General features: G+C 39.4%; 1 protein-coding gene across 1 annotated transcript in view; it reads right to left on the reverse strand.

Moving 5' to 3' along the window:
- Positions 1–17,506, reverse strand: part of LOC126474166 (intermembrane lipid transfer protein VPS13D) — a 525,388-nt gene that overhangs the window by 255,832 nt on the left and 252,050 nt on the right. The window contains exons 31-32 of the mRNA XM_050101624.1: positions 14,057–14,278; positions 1,904–2,070 (exon numbers count right to left, since the gene is read on the reverse strand). Of these exons, the coding sequence (XP_049957581.1) occupies positions 1,904–2,070; positions 14,057–14,278 (389 nt within the window). The remainder of the gene's footprint in view (positions 1–1,903; positions 2,071–14,056; positions 14,279–17,506) is intronic.

The raw sequence follows: 17,506 nt of genomic DNA on the forward strand, positions 1-17,506 counted from the left end.
TCACCAATGTATCATTTACTCTTAATGCTATTTGTTCCTCTTCATGTCTGGTTCTACTGGTCTCCTCTTTCACTATATCCCATATTGTCTTTATTTTGTAATCTGATATGACTATCTTTTCCTTGTAATATATTTGCTTTGATGTCCATATTACAGTCTTTAATATTTTGCAGTATTTCTTGTAATGTGCTATAGCATCAACATCAGAACTGTTTCGGATTGACAGATACAGTTTTCTTTTTGTTTTACAAGATACCCCTATTCCTGGAGTAGACTTTGCTCTAACCTTTGTAAGTTTTGGGGGAAAACAGTGTTCGAATAAGGTAAGCACTTTATTAGCAAAAGTGTTATATTTTTCATTCATGCCATGAGCACTGTAAACATCAGTCCAGTGAATGTCTCTGAGGAGTGTCCTAAAATAATCAAATATGTGTCAAATACTAAAACTTCAGAAAACCATCATTAGAAGTATGTACAATGTGGGGCAAAGAAAATCACGTCAACTACTTCTAAAAAATTTATGTATATTAAGTGCTCCCTCACTATACATACATGAACTGATTATCTTTGTACACAGTAACCCTGATTTATTTATAGCAAATCATTTTCAATATCAGAAATGAAAATAATTTTACGTTGCCCACCCACCGTTTAAAACTTTATGCTCAAACTCCACATTATATGGTTATAAAAATTAATAGCAAAGTGAAAAGAGGAAAATTGCTCAACATAAATTTAGAAACACTGAAAAAATCCTTATATGAGTAACTAATGCAGAAATTTTACTATTCAGTAGAAGAATTCATAAATGACAACCTGAAATTTTGAGCAGGAGACAGCAAGTACTTAGGGCTGTTAATTTTTAAAAGTTTGTTACTTTTGAAGAAAAATTATTAATTGCTTACTTAATTAATTATTCAGTACTGTATATTACTGAAACTATAAGGAAAATTGTAAACTAGTTTCTGTGTTTTGATGAATTTCCAGTAAATTAAGTCAATGGCTTGAAATTGTATATTATGAGACAATAAACTTCTGTTCTATACTACAGTGATGACTTGACCAATGTAGACTGGAGTATCTGCCCAAACAATCGCTTAATGTCAAGCATGCTTAAGATTTAACATAAATATAAAAGCAGAAGAGCTCTTTAACTCAAAGATAAATAAGCTATAATCAGCACACCTCAATACCAAAAATTTTTACAGGAAATTATCATAATCACCAATGAAAAGCTGGAACGCTACAGCAGTGGCATTCCAATAGTTTGGTGGCTATAGAGTACACAAAAAGTTGTCTGAATGATAATATTATGCCAAAATGGCTGTCACTGTACAGATTAAAATACTCAGTTATCTTTCATTAGGATGGAACTAATTTGGATTTTGCCAGGTTTTGTCTTACTCTCCTTTAGATGATAACCTTGGGATTTCCACAAAGCAACAGCATTAAGACTACCCACTAAAATATATGCAAGGCTCATATCATTCCCATTAAAGGCAACAATGTAAATGTCTGTATCAGCGTCAGCTTTAATCTAATTATTTTTCACAGTTCTTTGTCACATTTCTTGTTTTTCCACAGTTAATTTCATGTCATGATTCACAACATGCTCTCACATGTCCCCCCCCCCCCCTCAACTTGTTGAAAATCTTGTCATCACAGCACTTGGAATACCATGCCACTAGCAACACTTATTTCTTGGAAAATACCTATTTTATTTGACAATTTATATGTTATTTCTCAAGACATTTATCAATAAAAGTCCACTATAAACCTGACATATATCTTCATAACAATTGTTAGAAATGTGTAAATAATTATTTTCTATTTAGATTCTGACATTTTACATGAGATAATTAGCATTAAATATTTCATTACTCTATTAAGAATTTGTTTTTACCAGGGAATATGATCTTGATGCATCAGGACTGCTTGAGTAATAAACCAGAAGGTCCTCTACATTTTCTCCAATATTGTAAGTGAGAAGACCACGAATCAATTTGTACTGAGCCAAATCTACTGCAGCATGTACTGCTGATAATTTTCCATTAACACTCATGTCCGGTACTGCAATGAAAGAATAAAATGATCATAAAATTGTTCACTTAACAACTAGTATTCCGTCAGATGCAAGAAAATGCAATTATATACACAAAGTGCTTAATGTCAACAGGCTTACAAAGTTATACTGGGAATTTAATCTATTTCTGTACAACAAAATGAAGTGCATAAAACACATGCATATGGTTTGAAGAAACATATGAGACAAATTACTTTCTCTGTGAGCAGTATGTGTGTTACAACAAAAATTGGCACCCATACTATGAACATTTGGGATCCCATCATTAAGGAAACAGTGGAAATATGATTATCTGAGGACTTCAATTCGGACAGTGGTTTCCAGCTGGACACTATGAAGAATCCTATCAATGGGGAAACTTTGTACTTGACCTATCTGATGTTCTTTTGTGTTTTTATGGAATGAAATCAAAATGTATGCCTACAGAATTTGCATCAGAAGTCCATCCCTTCAAGTAACTTATGTGCAATGACTCATAAGCATACCACACATGTGTCACCTGGGTCTTACACAGTTCAGTATTCCACCACCAGTATACAACCAAAGATGATCTTAAGCCTCTGCGCCAAAATATTGTTGCACCATGTTACTGACATCTAGCAAATCTCCCAAAATTTCTTAAAACAATGTATCCACAGGGAAAGGTTTCCATGTCATAAGTGTATTATTGCTTTTTTGTAAAATGTGAGATTACCTGGTTCAGTAAAAACTACAAGTCTTTCTCTCTGACACTCTGCTGGTATACACTGACATGACAAAAAAAAATTACATACTTCCTAATAATGTGTCGCACCTCCTTTTGCCTGGCGTAGTGCAGCAACTCGATGTGTCATGTACTCAACAAGTCACTAGAGTCTCATGCAGAAACACTGAGCCATGCTGCCTCTATAGCCATCCATTATTATGAAAGTGTTGCTGGTGCATGACTTTGCGCACGAACTGATCTCTCGATTATGTCCCATAAATGTTTGATGGGATTCATGTCTGGTGATCTGGACAGTTAAAACATTTGCTTGAATTGTCCAGAACGATCTTCAAACCAATTGTGAACAATTTTGGGCCCGTAACATAGCACACTGTCACCCATAAAAATTCCATTGTTGTTGGGGAACATGAAGTTCACGAATGGCTACATATGGTCCCCAAGTAGCATAACACAGCCATTTCCAGTCAATTGTTCATTTGGATCAGAGGACCAGTACGTAAACACAGTCCATGCCATTATGAAGCCACCATCAGCTAGCATATTGCCTTGTTGACAACTGGGGTCCACCGCTTTATGAGACCTGCATCACACTCAAATCCTACCATTAGCTCTTAACAACTGAAATTAGGACTGATCCAACCAGGTCACATTTTTCCAGTCATCTAGGGTCCAACTGATATGGTCACTAGCCCAGGAGAGGCACTGCACATGATATTGTGCTGTCAGAAAAGGCATTTGCATCAGGTGTCTGCTGGCCCAGCGCATTAACAACAACTTTCCCTGCACTGTCCTAACTGATATCTTTGCCGTACATTTCACATTGATTTCTACAGTTATTTCACACTGTATTACTTGTGTGTTGGCACTGACAACTCTATGCAAACGCCGTTGCTCTTGGTTGTTAAGCGAAGGCCGTCAACAATGCATTGTTTGTTGTGAGAGGTAATGCCTGAAATTTGGTATTCGCAGCACATTCTAGATACTGCGGATCACTAGTGTTGAATTCCCTAACAATTTCCAAAACAGAATGTCCCATGCTTCTAGCTTGAACTACTGTTCTACATTCAAAGTCTGTTAATTCCCAAAAAGGTTCAAATGGCTCTGAGCACTATGGGACTCTGAGCACTATGGGACTCAACTGCTGTGGTCATCAGCCCCCTAGAACTTAGAACTACTTAAACCTAACTAACCTAAGGACATCACACACACCCATGCCCGAGGCAGGATTCGAACCTGCGACCGCAGCAGCAGCGCGGCTCGGACTGGAGCGCCTAGAACCGCACGGCCACCGCGCCCGGCGTTAATTCCCACCATGGGGCCATAATTACATCAAAAACCTTTTCACATGAATCACCTGAGTACAAACGACAGCTCCTCCAATGCTCTGCCCTTTTATACCTCGTTATTCAATACTACCGCCTTCTGTAGATGTGCATATCGCTATTCCATGACTTTTGTAACCTCTGTGTGTAATGGAATGAGTAAATACAACCACTATACTCACTGTGCAGTTAAGGAAAACAGTGGTGAAGAGACATATAAACTGGACTTGAAATGTTGCTGAGCTTTCAGACAATGTCCTGCTTCAGAGCTAATTATTATAAAACACTCATAAAGTGTGGCTGACAGCTGGGAGAAAGTAGCAAAGAGGGAACAAGAGGTACTGCAGGCAATGCAACACTGCTGATATCATCCTGGTACAGACAGGTGAAGTTTTATGTGGCACACAATAAATCAAAGGAGTGGGCTCAGAAGAGTGGAGTGGAATGCAACAATGAAAGAGGGAGATTAAGGAGAGGAAAATGTGACCGTAGATTAATGGGTTAAAGTCATAAGCAGTATTAAGACAGGGATGGAGGTGAATATGGGACAGGGGCAAGTGGAGATTGAGGCCAAGAGAATTATAAGATTGAAGGATGTGTTGTAAATATAATAGCCATCTACATAATTCAGAAAATCTGTTATTGGGAGGAATGATTCAGATGGCACAGGTTGTGATGCAACAATCATTCAGGTTGAGAATATTGTGATCAGCAGCATATTCTGCCACTAGATGGTCAACTTTGTTCTTGGCCACAGTTTGGCAGTTAGTATTCATTCAGATGGACAGCTGATTGGTGGTCATGTCTGCACAAAAGGCTGCATGAATGTTACAGCAGAGTTGGTACTGGACATGACTGTTTCCACATACAGCCCTGGCAATGTAGGAAATACTCATGAAAGAACTTTAATGGAGTATATTGGGGGGATGTGTCGCATCTTTTGGATATGATGTGCAATAAACAGGTCTAGCTGGTCTGAAACACGTGTTCATGCAAGCAATGTACTTCTTGCTCTGATAATTGTCTTCAACTAACATAAAACATTTGAATGTACCTACATTCTGACACAGAGTAGGTACAAAAATGTTCCTTCAGTTACTCTGTTTCTCTGGTTCCAACGCATGTTTCTCCTTCAAGCATCTTTTGTTTCCTTACCAAAAAGTAGAAGTGTTGAGGCATCAATATGCACACACAAATAATGGTATTAAATCTCAAAGATCATTTACTTTTTTAAGTTACAAAGCTTTTAATAAAGGCCAACATAACTATTAATTATCATTCATAAATACAGGGCGTTTCAAAAAGAAAGAGCAGATTTCAAACATTTATTTCTCAAAAACTACAAATGATAGAAACACAATTCAAACGTTTCTTGTCAGAGAAAGGTTCAAAGTTTTTCAATGGTCCGCGCAGAAGTTCCATGCAAATCCGCAGTGGCGCTGGCGTTTGTTTGTAGGAAAATGGCGACGACACCACAGGAACGATCATTTTGTGTGCTGCAATTTGCAAAGTTAGAGTCCATTGTTGGTGTGCAACGTGCATTCCGCCGTCAATTCAACAAACAGCCGCCTCGTCATAAGCAAATTTATGAGTGGCATCACAGATTCGTAGAAGATGGTTGCATCTGCAAGCGAAAAAGCACGGGTCGTCCACGCACATCGGATGAAAATGTCGAGCGTGTCCGTGCAGCTTACGAAAGGAGCCCTAGAAAATCCACGACACGGGCAAGTCACGAACTAAACATGTCTAAAACAACGGTATGGCGCGTTCTGAGTAAGCGTCTGCACATGAAGCCGTACAAACTGCAGTTATTGCAAGCATTGCGTCCTGACGACCACAACAAAAGGTTCGAATTTTCAACTGCAATTCTACAGGACATGGAAGAGGACAATTTTGCCGAACGATTAATTTTTTCAGATGAATCAACGTTTCACATTTCTGGTAAAGTTAATCGGCATAACGTACGAATTTGGGCGAGTGAAACTCCGAGGGACGTTATTCAACATGAAAGAGACTCACCAAAGGTTAACGTCTTTTGTGCAATTTCGGTAAACAAAGTTTATGGACCTTTCTTTTTCATGGAGAAAACTATCACAGGAACCATTTACCTGGACATGTTAGAAAACTGGCTATTTCCTCAACTTCAGGAAGATTCAAATCACTTCATCTTCATGCAAGATGGCGCCCCACCACACTTCTCTGAACCTGTACGACGGTACCTAAATAACACCATTCCAGGACGGTGGATTGGAAGAGCAGGAGCACAAGATCAATGTCATCGTCTGTGGCCTCCCAGGTCACCAGACCTTACTCCCTGCGATTTTTATTTGTGGGGGTACATAAAGGACTGTGTTTATGTCCCACCTATGCCCGCTACTCTTCAAGAGGTACGACATCGAATTGTTGCGGCCGTGAATTCGGTAACTAAAGACCAGTTGCGTCGTGTGTGGCAAGAAATGAGATACCGGTTTGATATTTGTCGTGTAACAAATGGTGCTCATATTGAGGTACAGTTTTGATATTTGTTGTGTAACATTTGGTACTCATATTGAGTGAAGGACCGTTGGAATTGTGTTTCTATCATTTGTAGTTTTTGAGAAATAAATGTTTGAAATCTGCTCTTTCTTTTTGAAACGCCCTGTAGTTGATAACTGAGGTACACTTTACACGGTCACATATGCCTAGAGCTGAGAACTGCCACACTGCTTTCAGTTGCTGTCCACCGGTGGAAGATGCTAAAATTATTATAGAATTATGAAGAATTTCAACATAGCTGTCTTTCATACTGTAGCAAAAACCACTATTGTAGCAGATATGCACTCTGGACCAGGCTGGAGGTCTGCTGTTCACTGCCTACTATTTGGGAAAAACCCTACAATTGTGCACTGTTGGGCAGTCCTGTGTCGATATAAGAAGCCCACATTGAAAGCCCCCTCACTAAAAGCTCTTGCCTTGGCCTCTGCAGCCATACCAAACTCTCATGATACATTTTAAAACTTCTCTCTGGCTAATTCCCTGAGCATATGCATTCTGTTACAAGTCACATTTCTACACATAAAAAGATGTAAATAACAACAGATTATGTGATTGAAATCACATGTAAGATACGTTGTCAGAGCATTTAATCAATGTATGAGGGTTGACTGAAAAGTAATGCCTCCACCTTCGTAACTCTTCAACAGTTGGCAGCAATGGTATTCCACAGAGCCTGGCTTGTTCCGTAGCCTCTTCTCTACAGCTCCAGTTGGCAGGAAGCCTTAGCACTGAATGGCTGTGTTGTTACAGCATAAAGTATGGAGCCCTGTGCAGACGGTCAGTCAATGCGATTTAAGCAATGTGCAGTCTTTGAATTCTTGGCATCAGATGGTGTCACACCAAAGGAGATTCATCAAAGAACAAAAGATGTTGAGGTGGGAACATCTGACCTGTGTGACAAACAAAGGATTGGACATCCTGTGACAGCAACCAATGAGTTTCACACACAAAATGTTGACAGATTGATTCAGAACAATTGTCGTATGACAGAGAAACTGAAGCACAATCGGCATTTCACATGAACATGTAGTTCACATTATTGCTTTGCTTGGCTATCAGAAGATCTATGCACGATGGGTACCTAGGATGCTGACTGCTGAAATGAAAGTGCACAGACTTGAAATTTGCCAGGAACTCCTCTCACGTTACGAGAATGAAGGTGACACCTTTCTCCATTCAATTGTGACAGGAGGCGAAATGTGGATACACCATTACGACCTGAAGACAGAACATCAGTCTATGGAATCTCGACACAAAGACTCGTCCCAGAAAAATAAATTCTATACGCAGCCCTCAGCTGGAAAAATCATGGTCACAGTGTTCTGGGATGCAGATGGTGTTACGATTTCATTGATCATGGAACAACAATAAATTCAGAGTGTTACATCACAACACTGCAAACTCTGAAACAATGGCTAAAAAGGGTCCGAAAGGAAAAGGGAAATGTTTCCCTGCAGCATGACAATGCCAAACCACACACTTCATGTGCCACCACAGCAGAACTTCAGAGACGGAATCTCACCACCGTACGGCACTCTCCATACAGTCCAGATTTAGCACCATCTGACTTACACCTGTTCCTGATAATGAAAGATGATCTGCGGGGACATCATCAGGCTTCTGATGAAGACATTGAGAGAACTGTGAGATCTTGGTTGAAGAAACAGAGTGTCGACTTCTTCTGTGACAGCTTCAGGAAGCTTGTTCATCGTTGGCAGAAATTTATCCAATTGGCCGGTGATTATGTGGAAAAGTGAATATTGGTAATTAAAGATCACATTCTAAGGATTATTTCTGCATTTGATTTATTAAAATATTGACATCCAAATCCAATTAACAAATGTGGAGGCATTACTTTTCATTCAACCCTCGTACAAAACAAACCCATTCTTACAAAAGAATCTGGGTGCATTCGATGTAGCATCTAGAAAACAATTCACTATTCTGATCTTACACAGTAAGAATCAATGATGAGAGAAAATTATGAATGTTCTGCATTCATTACTGTGGCATTACAACATACATTTCTTCAAACTTTCATAAATAGAACTTTTATTTCTTTAACATTGTTATGATAACCTATCCAAGGTTTTGCTGTAACAAATAGCACAAACAATGAAACATGTCAATGTACCAACATTAAAACTGCTGTATCTGTGCATTCATGATTTTATTGACATACAAGGGTACAAAATAAAATGTGCTTCATCACTTTCTGTCATTCCTCAGTTGCTTCTAAGTTCTTGCAGAAGAAGATCCAGTGTGGGGAGTAAGCGGCTCTCACCCACATTGCGAGGACGCAGACATGAAAACCAGCCTAAGACCAACGACGCCAGTACCAGTCGCTGATCACTGGTGCCGATTCCACACACACTTGCCAACGCTGAAACCACCATTCGACGCTGTCGGTGCCAGCACTTTTCACCGGCTCTGATTACACATCCGCTCACCAACACAGCTAGAATTCTATGCCAGGTGAGTGTGAAATAAAAACTTTATTACTCTAGTAAGAAGTGTTACAAAATACTGTGGGGTGAACTTTTACTGTGTAATTGGTATAATTATAATTGGTATTAAATGCTCACAAGAGCTGAAGTCTATAGAAGCATGGACAGTATGCAACAAGTTAGAGGGAAGTCAGAACCAGCTATGGCTATGAGAATTACTAAAGAAGGGTCGAGTTAGTAAATCTGATCAAAACTTTAAATGTTAAATTAGACACTCACTTCAAAGCCCAGAGTGAAGCTCTACGTGCTCATTCCAATGCTCAGAGTTCAGCTTTAGATGCAATTTTTTTATATATATAAAAAAAATTTTAAAAAACCTAGACTTAATAAACTCAACAAATTCTAAATTAAAGGCTCGAGGTGAGATTGTAAATAAAGGACTAGATTTAGTAAATTCTCAATTGAAGGTTCAGAATGAAACTCTGCATATTCAAACAATGAATATAGGTTCGTTAAATGTCAAAGTAGATGCTCAAAGTAAAGAATGTAGTAATCTATGCGAAGGCATGGGTCCTTTAAAAACTGAATTCGATGTCAAATGTAATAACGTAGAATCAGAACCTACTGAAAACTTAGAATCTTTGGAAGACGTGTACATAGTGAATACAATAATGTTAAGAATGAATACTTTGAAACAGGGTGTAGATCAGCCTAAGGAATTAATACTGATTATTCAATCGCAAATTACAGGTGTCAGTAGTTGAGTGGATAATGTCGATGAATACTTCAAAGAGAATATATCTAACTTTGATATTATAAATGTATGTAGTTTGGAGGAACCATTTGAAAAAATTGTAGATCGAAAAGTTACTGAGAGTCTAACCTCCGGAAAAGTTTCGACTATTCCTTCTTCCAAACTTAATGATACTTGCAAGGTTACAGATGACATGTGGATAGAATTCAAGCTTATCCAAAACGAAGTAGAAAAAAATGTATCATCACCTAATGTTGTGTTACCTACGGAAGTGGTGACTTTTGCAGTGGGGAGACTTTCAAATAAAATTTAACGAGAAGTACTGGTCTGCACTTGCTCAAGTGAAGTTAATATGAGATCCCTCTTTCCTGATGAAGCAGCCGTGGGTTGCGAAAGCTTGAAATCTGTGTGTGTGTTTGTTATTGTTTCTATCAACGTACCGGGAATGACAGGTGAGGTATGAGCGGCGGCAACTTTAAATTAGCGGAGATTGAGGCCTGGTGGGTAATGGGAAGAGAGGATATATTGAAGGGCAAGTTCCCATCTATGGAGTTCTGATAGGTTGGTGTCAATGGGAAGTATCCAGATAACCCGGACAGTGTAACACTGTGCCAAGATGTGCTGGCCATGCACCAAGGCATGTTTAGCCACAGGGTGATCCTCATTACCAACAAACACTGTCTGCCTGTGTTCATTCATGCGAATGGACAGTTTGTTGCTGGTCATTCCCACATAGAAAGCTTCACAGTGTAGGCAGATCAGTTGGTAAATCACGTGGGTGCTTTCACACGTGGCTCTGCCTTTGATCATGTACACCTTCCGGGTTACAGGACTGGAGTAGATGGTGGTGGGAGGGTGCATGGGACAAGTTTTATACCGGGGGCGGTTACAAGGGTAGGAGCCAGAGGGTAGGGAAGGTGGTTTGGGAATTTCATAGGGATGAACCAAGAGGTTACAAAGGTTAGGTGGACGGCGGAAAGACACTCTTGGTGGAGTGGGGAGGATTTCATGAAGGATGGATCTCATTTCAGGGCAGGATTTGAGGAAGTCATATCCCTGCTGGAGAGCCAGATTCAGAGTCTGATCCAGTCCCGGAAAGTATACTGTCACAAGTGGGGCACTTTTGGGGTTCTTCTGTGGGAGGTTGAACATACCTACCGAAACAGAAGGAGGAAGTGCACTCATAGGGTCAACCCAGGTGTAAGGTACAGATGCTGATCCTAGGGGAAAAGGACAGTATCGTGACAGAAGTCACACATTTAATAGGAATTCTACATTCCACTAGCATTATTATGTTTTATGTGAATTTACAAGTGTCGAGAAGAACACTTTCATTTGCCCAGAGTTCCTCTGGACTACAAATAGTCCATAATTAATGGGGCTATTATGTACTAAAGAAGCAGTACAAAGAATTAGAATAAAGAGTAAAATACTCAAGTGCCATGAACACCTGGAGTTTATGATTGGAAACCCAAAGGTTTAGGCCCCACAATTCGTAGACATAAAAGAATTGATTCCAACATTGAATGAAATACTCCCGTTTTATAATCAAAGTAAAATGAAAAAAGAAAATCTAAATAGTAAATAAAAGGGTTATACACAGTTAATAAAAAAGTGTGGAATTATGAATTGTTATTCTATGTAATACTAATGTACATAATGAGTATGTATTAAACACATGCGTGTTTGAGCTGAGGGGAGGGATATGTAGTGCTTCAAGAATTTCCGTGTAAATTCCAGAACCACTCATCCTTCTACAGTCTCGAACAAACAATACTTTAAAAATTAAGTGTGAGAGAACGTACATACTGCACGACACATGTTTGTGTGTGCAGGCTGGTAAGGAGTCACGAGCACAAGGTAGACGCGACAGACAAACGGCATTGACAAGTGTTTGCCACTCACGCCACGGAAGCTGTATTGGAAGAGCAAGAAGTAGTCATGTAGTATTTCTTGCTGTTTTGGTGTCTGTGATTATTGTTAAAGAAAAATGAACAATTGATTATAGACATTTAATTGTACTTCATGCGTTGGACTTGCTAGAAGTAAGACATGTTCATAATTATGTAGTTGCAAAAACTATGCTAAAAATGTATTTAACCAAATCTAATGCTAGACAAATCGGTTGAATTGCAAACATTCGAATATTTATGTGAGAAGTGGTGAATTTGTTCTTTGTGGGAGCAGAAATATATCAAGGCCAAAATAAAAGTATTCTGTGAGTATCCACTTATTTCATGAGGAGAGGAGAGAGAGAGTGTCCGATAAATTCCCCCAACCAGCATTATTCTTTGGAGAAGGAGATTTTGGAGATTGATGTAGCCAGCTATCCAGATCAGACGATCAGCTGTGCACATCAAGTAAGTCAACTGATGTGAGAGAGGTGTGGATTTTGCTTGCAATCCAAAGTCACACCGCTTCTTATCGTCGCACAGCGTTAAGAGGTTGAAACATTGTGAACAGAGCAAAATGGAGTCTACTTACAATATGGCATTGTCTGACTATTTTGCAGTGTGAAAACTACTGATGAACTACTGTAAGATTTCAGTGATAAATAGTAAGTGTGTCTAATGCATAGACGATAATTCAGCTAAGTAGTTCACTTCAAAAATTAAATTTTTCAGGGAATTTTTGTCTGAAAGAATTTACTAAATCACATACTTCATCTTGTCAGAGCAATATTAATTACACATATATTGGACTACGTTCACTTTTTCAAATGAGACAATAGTAATTGCTGCTAGCACCCTCATGGATTACAAAAAGACAAATTTAATCAAGTTTCACTATCCAAACTAAGATAAGCAGTTTCAGAGAAAACAGAATAATTATAACTGCCTATTTTAAAGATTAAACTGATTGCTGCCTTCTGTAAAAGTAGTTCCAAATAAATAAATATGTCAGTAGCGTGGAAGGACTCCAATCATGCAATATTAGTTGGAGGCAACTTTAACAAAGATAGGCTGGGATTATACGGATTCATTTAAGGTGCTGTGGACAGAATGTCTTGTCAAGAAGTTCTGAACATGTTTTCCAGAAACATGTCTGGAGTAGCTAGTTCAACAACTCACATGCAATGTAAATATTTTATAACTTGTAGTTACAAAAAAGCATGCCAGTGGTAGTGGTCATGTGTGCATGAAGTGTGCCTGCTTGTGAGAATGTATGTTGTTTTCCTTTGCTGAAGAAGGCTTTGGATGAAAGCTATAATGTGTAACAGTCTTTTTGTATGCCTGTCTTCAACTCAATGAGTCATCTCTCTCTTAATGTTGATTAGTTGGTAACTCTTTTTTCCAACCAATAGTTCTATTTTACTGTGTTCCATTCCATTTTATGTGAATTTCCTGATGATGCTGCTGTTCCCAATGTTTTCCAGAAACTTAACAATCCAAATGTATGGCAATGAGTCAGAGGCTTTTCTGCAGTCAATCCAGGACATATATAGATTTGTTTTCCAGCATTTGCAGTTTTCCAGAACCATTTTGTCAATCAGGAGTTGGTTTTTTGTACCCCTACTGAATGATAAGATGTTAGTGAAACTGTTAAGACGGGAGGGGGACTGACCTCCATAAGATATAAATCAAGTGCTATGACACGACTGGTTTGTTTAGAAAATCAAGTGCTATGACAATACTATGATTTGTATCTTCTGAGGGTTAGTCTACCTGTCATCTTTACAGTTTCACTAATATCTTATCATTTAGTGACATTTTGAATGTTGCACTGCTGGAGGTGACTGTCGCAAAAACATACAACATATCAAACTGATATCTTGGCTGAAACTTAACTGAAGGGCTATTGACAGGTTGATGTGTTAATGCTCAAGTATGTTTCAAGCTACTTCCAAAAATTTCAACATACCTATCAGTGTAAGTAGCCCCCCCCCCCCCCCCCCCCCAAAAAAAAAAAAAAAAAAAAAAAAATCACACTCCTTTCTCCTATCTGCTTATGATTAATAAATGTTTTCTTTCTTATTTCATGTCAAACAGTTCAATTTATTACAGTTCAGCACTGATATCGATCTAACAGAAACTACCCTTCCTCTTCTTTTTATGAAGATCAGTCTTGGAGAAATTGTTAGACACTTTTTCCTCTTTCTACTGCATGCATGCAATGGCATTCTTCCATTTTTTCCTTCAACATCCACATATTTGCAAGCAGCTGCAAATACAAGATACAGTGACACAAATAGTTATAAATAGAACCTACTCCACAAATGCTTCTGATAGTTGAGGTTCCGATCAACCTGCAGGTGCAGTTGACATTTCTCTTGTAAAAGTGATGGCCCTGCTCGCATGACATAAGCTGACATTCCCAACATGAGGCTGCCTGCAGGAGGAGACTGGTCATCCAAACACATCACTTTCCATTGTCCAGGATACAGGTCCATGTTCATCAGTTCAACTTCCATTACATCCAGTAAACACATTTCTGCAAACACAGATATCCAATGTTACAAAATTTTATTACATTAACAACAAAAAGGAAAAATTTACTTATAGCTGAAACAGTAAGGACTGCTGCAGGCTGACATACATACGGCACTGGTCCTCTTAAACATTTGCTTCATCTTGAAAAATGGGAAGAAGATTAATGTTTAACATATATTTGACAAGCACATTGTTAGAGACTGAGCAAAAGCTCAGGTTAGGGAAGGATAAGGAAGGAAATCAGGCATTCCCCTTTCAAAGGAACCACCCAGGCATTAGCCTGAAGTGATTTAGGAAAATCATGAAAAACCTAAATCAAGACGGCTGAACATGGGTTTGACCGCCATCCTCCCGAATGCGAGTCCAGTGTGCTAACCACTGTGCCACCTCACTCAGTGGGAGGTGCAGTATATGTAGTAAGCATTGCATAGTAACAGTATCTTGCGGAGGGAGTAGAAGTGGTTCTCGGATGCCTGAGCCATGGTGAGGTGTTTCTGCAGTCATGAAAGGAGGGGTGGGGTTCAGAGAACAGGATTTTTATGGCTAGGACACTGCGAGTGGGGAGAGGGTGGGGGGAATTCCTTGGCTTGGACAGCATTTAGGGAACAGTTTTAAGGTTTTAGCCATGGAAAGGAATACTTTTCTAAATTGTTGCAGTTAGATGGAGTAGGAGTCCATTGTGGGAGAGATGATGTTAGAAAATGGGAAATGATATGGAAAATGGAAGAGTGAAAATATTAGGTGGTCATTAGGGGAACTGAGTTTGAGGAGTGAAAAGGATGGAAATAATTGAGCTGGGAGCAACAGGGTGGTTTTGTGAGTTGGTATATTTGACCACATGTTAGTTATCAATATCTTTCAACACCCATCCTCCTCATAATGAACCCCTCCCCCCTCCCCCTCATCAACCCCACACAGAACACCAAGACTATCTAGCTGACCTCTTCAATTAACCACATCCTCCGAAACAACCTCCCAACACTCCACCAACACCAGAACCCAAGAAATCCAAAAACAATGTCGTTAAACTTTCCAACAAAAACTTCAATCCCACAGAGGATTGTTGTATCCGAAGGCTTCAACTTCAGCCTCATACCCAAGTTTAATCACACTGGATTTGTTAAAGATCTACTTCCCCCCCCTGCCAACCCCTACAGTGGAGATACTTAGGCCTCAAATCAATGCCAATGTAATGACAATATTGAACCCTTGCCCATCCAACATTGACCCTCCTACCTAACCACCCCTGCAACACCTTCCTTTAATTCCTTACTTCCAGCTTGGCCTCACCATCCTTCCCCAGGACACTTCCTAAGAACACCAACCATTGAACAGGAGAACAGAGATCCTGACCTAATCATCCTTCCTCCAGACACAGGCTACACCACTGTTGTGATGAGTCACACCGAATACCTGACAGAAGGCATCTGTCAACTGTGACTACTCCACCTACAAGCTCTACCATAGTGATCCCATCCCAGAAGTCCATCATAGCCTCCAATCCCTACCAAAATCTACAGGCCCTTCCCAGAACCTTTCCCCTGAATCCATTTCTCTCTTCAACCCAACAACACCACACACACGCACACACCTTCTACATGCTCCCCAACATGCACAAATTCAACAGTCCTTGATGATCCACTGTAGCTGGCTATTGTGCTACCATTGAAATAATTTCGATCCTTGTTGACCAACACCTCCAACCAACTGGCCAAATCTAGGTGATGTGCCGCAATCATTTTGGTTTAACCACAATCCAGTCCAGTGACATCGCTAGTAGGTGATTGGTGGATACATGTCACGTGTTTAAGTTCTCCCCCCCCCCCCCCCCCAATTAAGCAGCACGCTATGCCGGGGAAGGGGGGGGGGGGGGGTTGCTGAATGAGGTGCAACCGGAGACTGATGCTGGCAGTGGTTCTGTGGGATATGTGAACATTTCGTGCCAGATGAAATGCTTTTTTTTTGGTGAGATGGAGTTTGCACACATCCTTGTGAGGTGCGGAAAATTCTGTAGAAGCTTTGGACAATAGTTAATATGGTGAGCTGCGACAATGAACTGTGGGGAACAGCGCTGGCATTGCAAATCACTATAAATGTTGTACATTGCATTCAGTTGCTGCCACTGAATTTTGAATTGGTGTTCTTCTGGACATTCCAAGGTTCTAATTGATAGAGTTGTCTCACCTTATGGCTGGTTAAAATCGTCAAGGGTATATATCTTTGCTAAGTTTTGATTTTCAGAAGGAAGCTGTTTTGGCAGCATGGACATATTTAGCCAACAAATTTCAATTTGTAAAAATAATTATTAGACCATTCTGGTTCCCTGTGTCAAAGTCCAATGGGCACATTTCAGCCAATAATAATTGTATGTATGGAAATGTATGTCATTTCAGTTAACTAATTTCACTTCTCTGTTTGTTGTCAAAGCCTGATAATACTCTGTGCATTGGTTCCCATGGTAGCACAACATTGTTTGTAATTGCAAGCAGCCTGATGCGGGTTTGATCTCTCTTGTCCAGGCGATGAAATGGTCCATTTTCTGGCTGCAGTTCGGTAATGGTGGTAACTTAGTTTCCCAGGATTAAAATTTCTAAAGAGAAAGGTATGAGCCCGCTCGTAACTGCTAAAATGAATCTAATGTAAACAGTTGTGACTTGACGCTCATTGGAGGCAATTTGTTGTTATGATGGATTTGCATAGTCACATTTTGCTGTTGGCAGACGCTTACATGAGCACTGTGTGTCGTTGTTGTATATGGCGCATTTCCTTTGCAATTTAAGTTATTTTCGTTTATTTCTCTTGTTTATGTTTTATTGTTGAAGTATTATTCTGCAGTAGCGAGATACAGTAATATCCTTTGTTAGAGTATCAGTTCTTATCAGTCAAAATTACAAAAATTTAACTGAAAACTGAAGCAATGATAAATTCCCGAAATTCTAAAAAATTCCTGGGTTTTTTCCCAGATCTCCTGGTTGTTCCGGGTCGTATACACCCTGATAAATGGAAATCAAGCTTTACTTTAACCTCGTACAGTTTTGGGATGGCTTCACATTAGCGAAGGTGCTAAATTTCAGGCAAAATCTTTTATTAGCTGTAACTCCGTAACTAAACATTTGTGGACCTACGTTTATCTGAACTTTTTTCTTTAGTTTTACTTGTAGAATAACATATTAAAATATTTGCACGTCTTCGTGAATCACCTTGTAGAAACAGGCAGGCAAGTATTCAT

The sequence above is a fragment of the Schistocerca serialis genome, chromosome 4, assembly GCF_023864345.2.
Source record: "Schistocerca serialis cubense isolate TAMUIC-IGC-003099 chromosome 4, iqSchSeri2.2, whole genome shotgun sequence".
Classification (NCBI taxonomy): Eukaryota; Metazoa; Arthropoda; class Insecta; order Orthoptera; family Acrididae; genus Schistocerca; species Schistocerca serialis.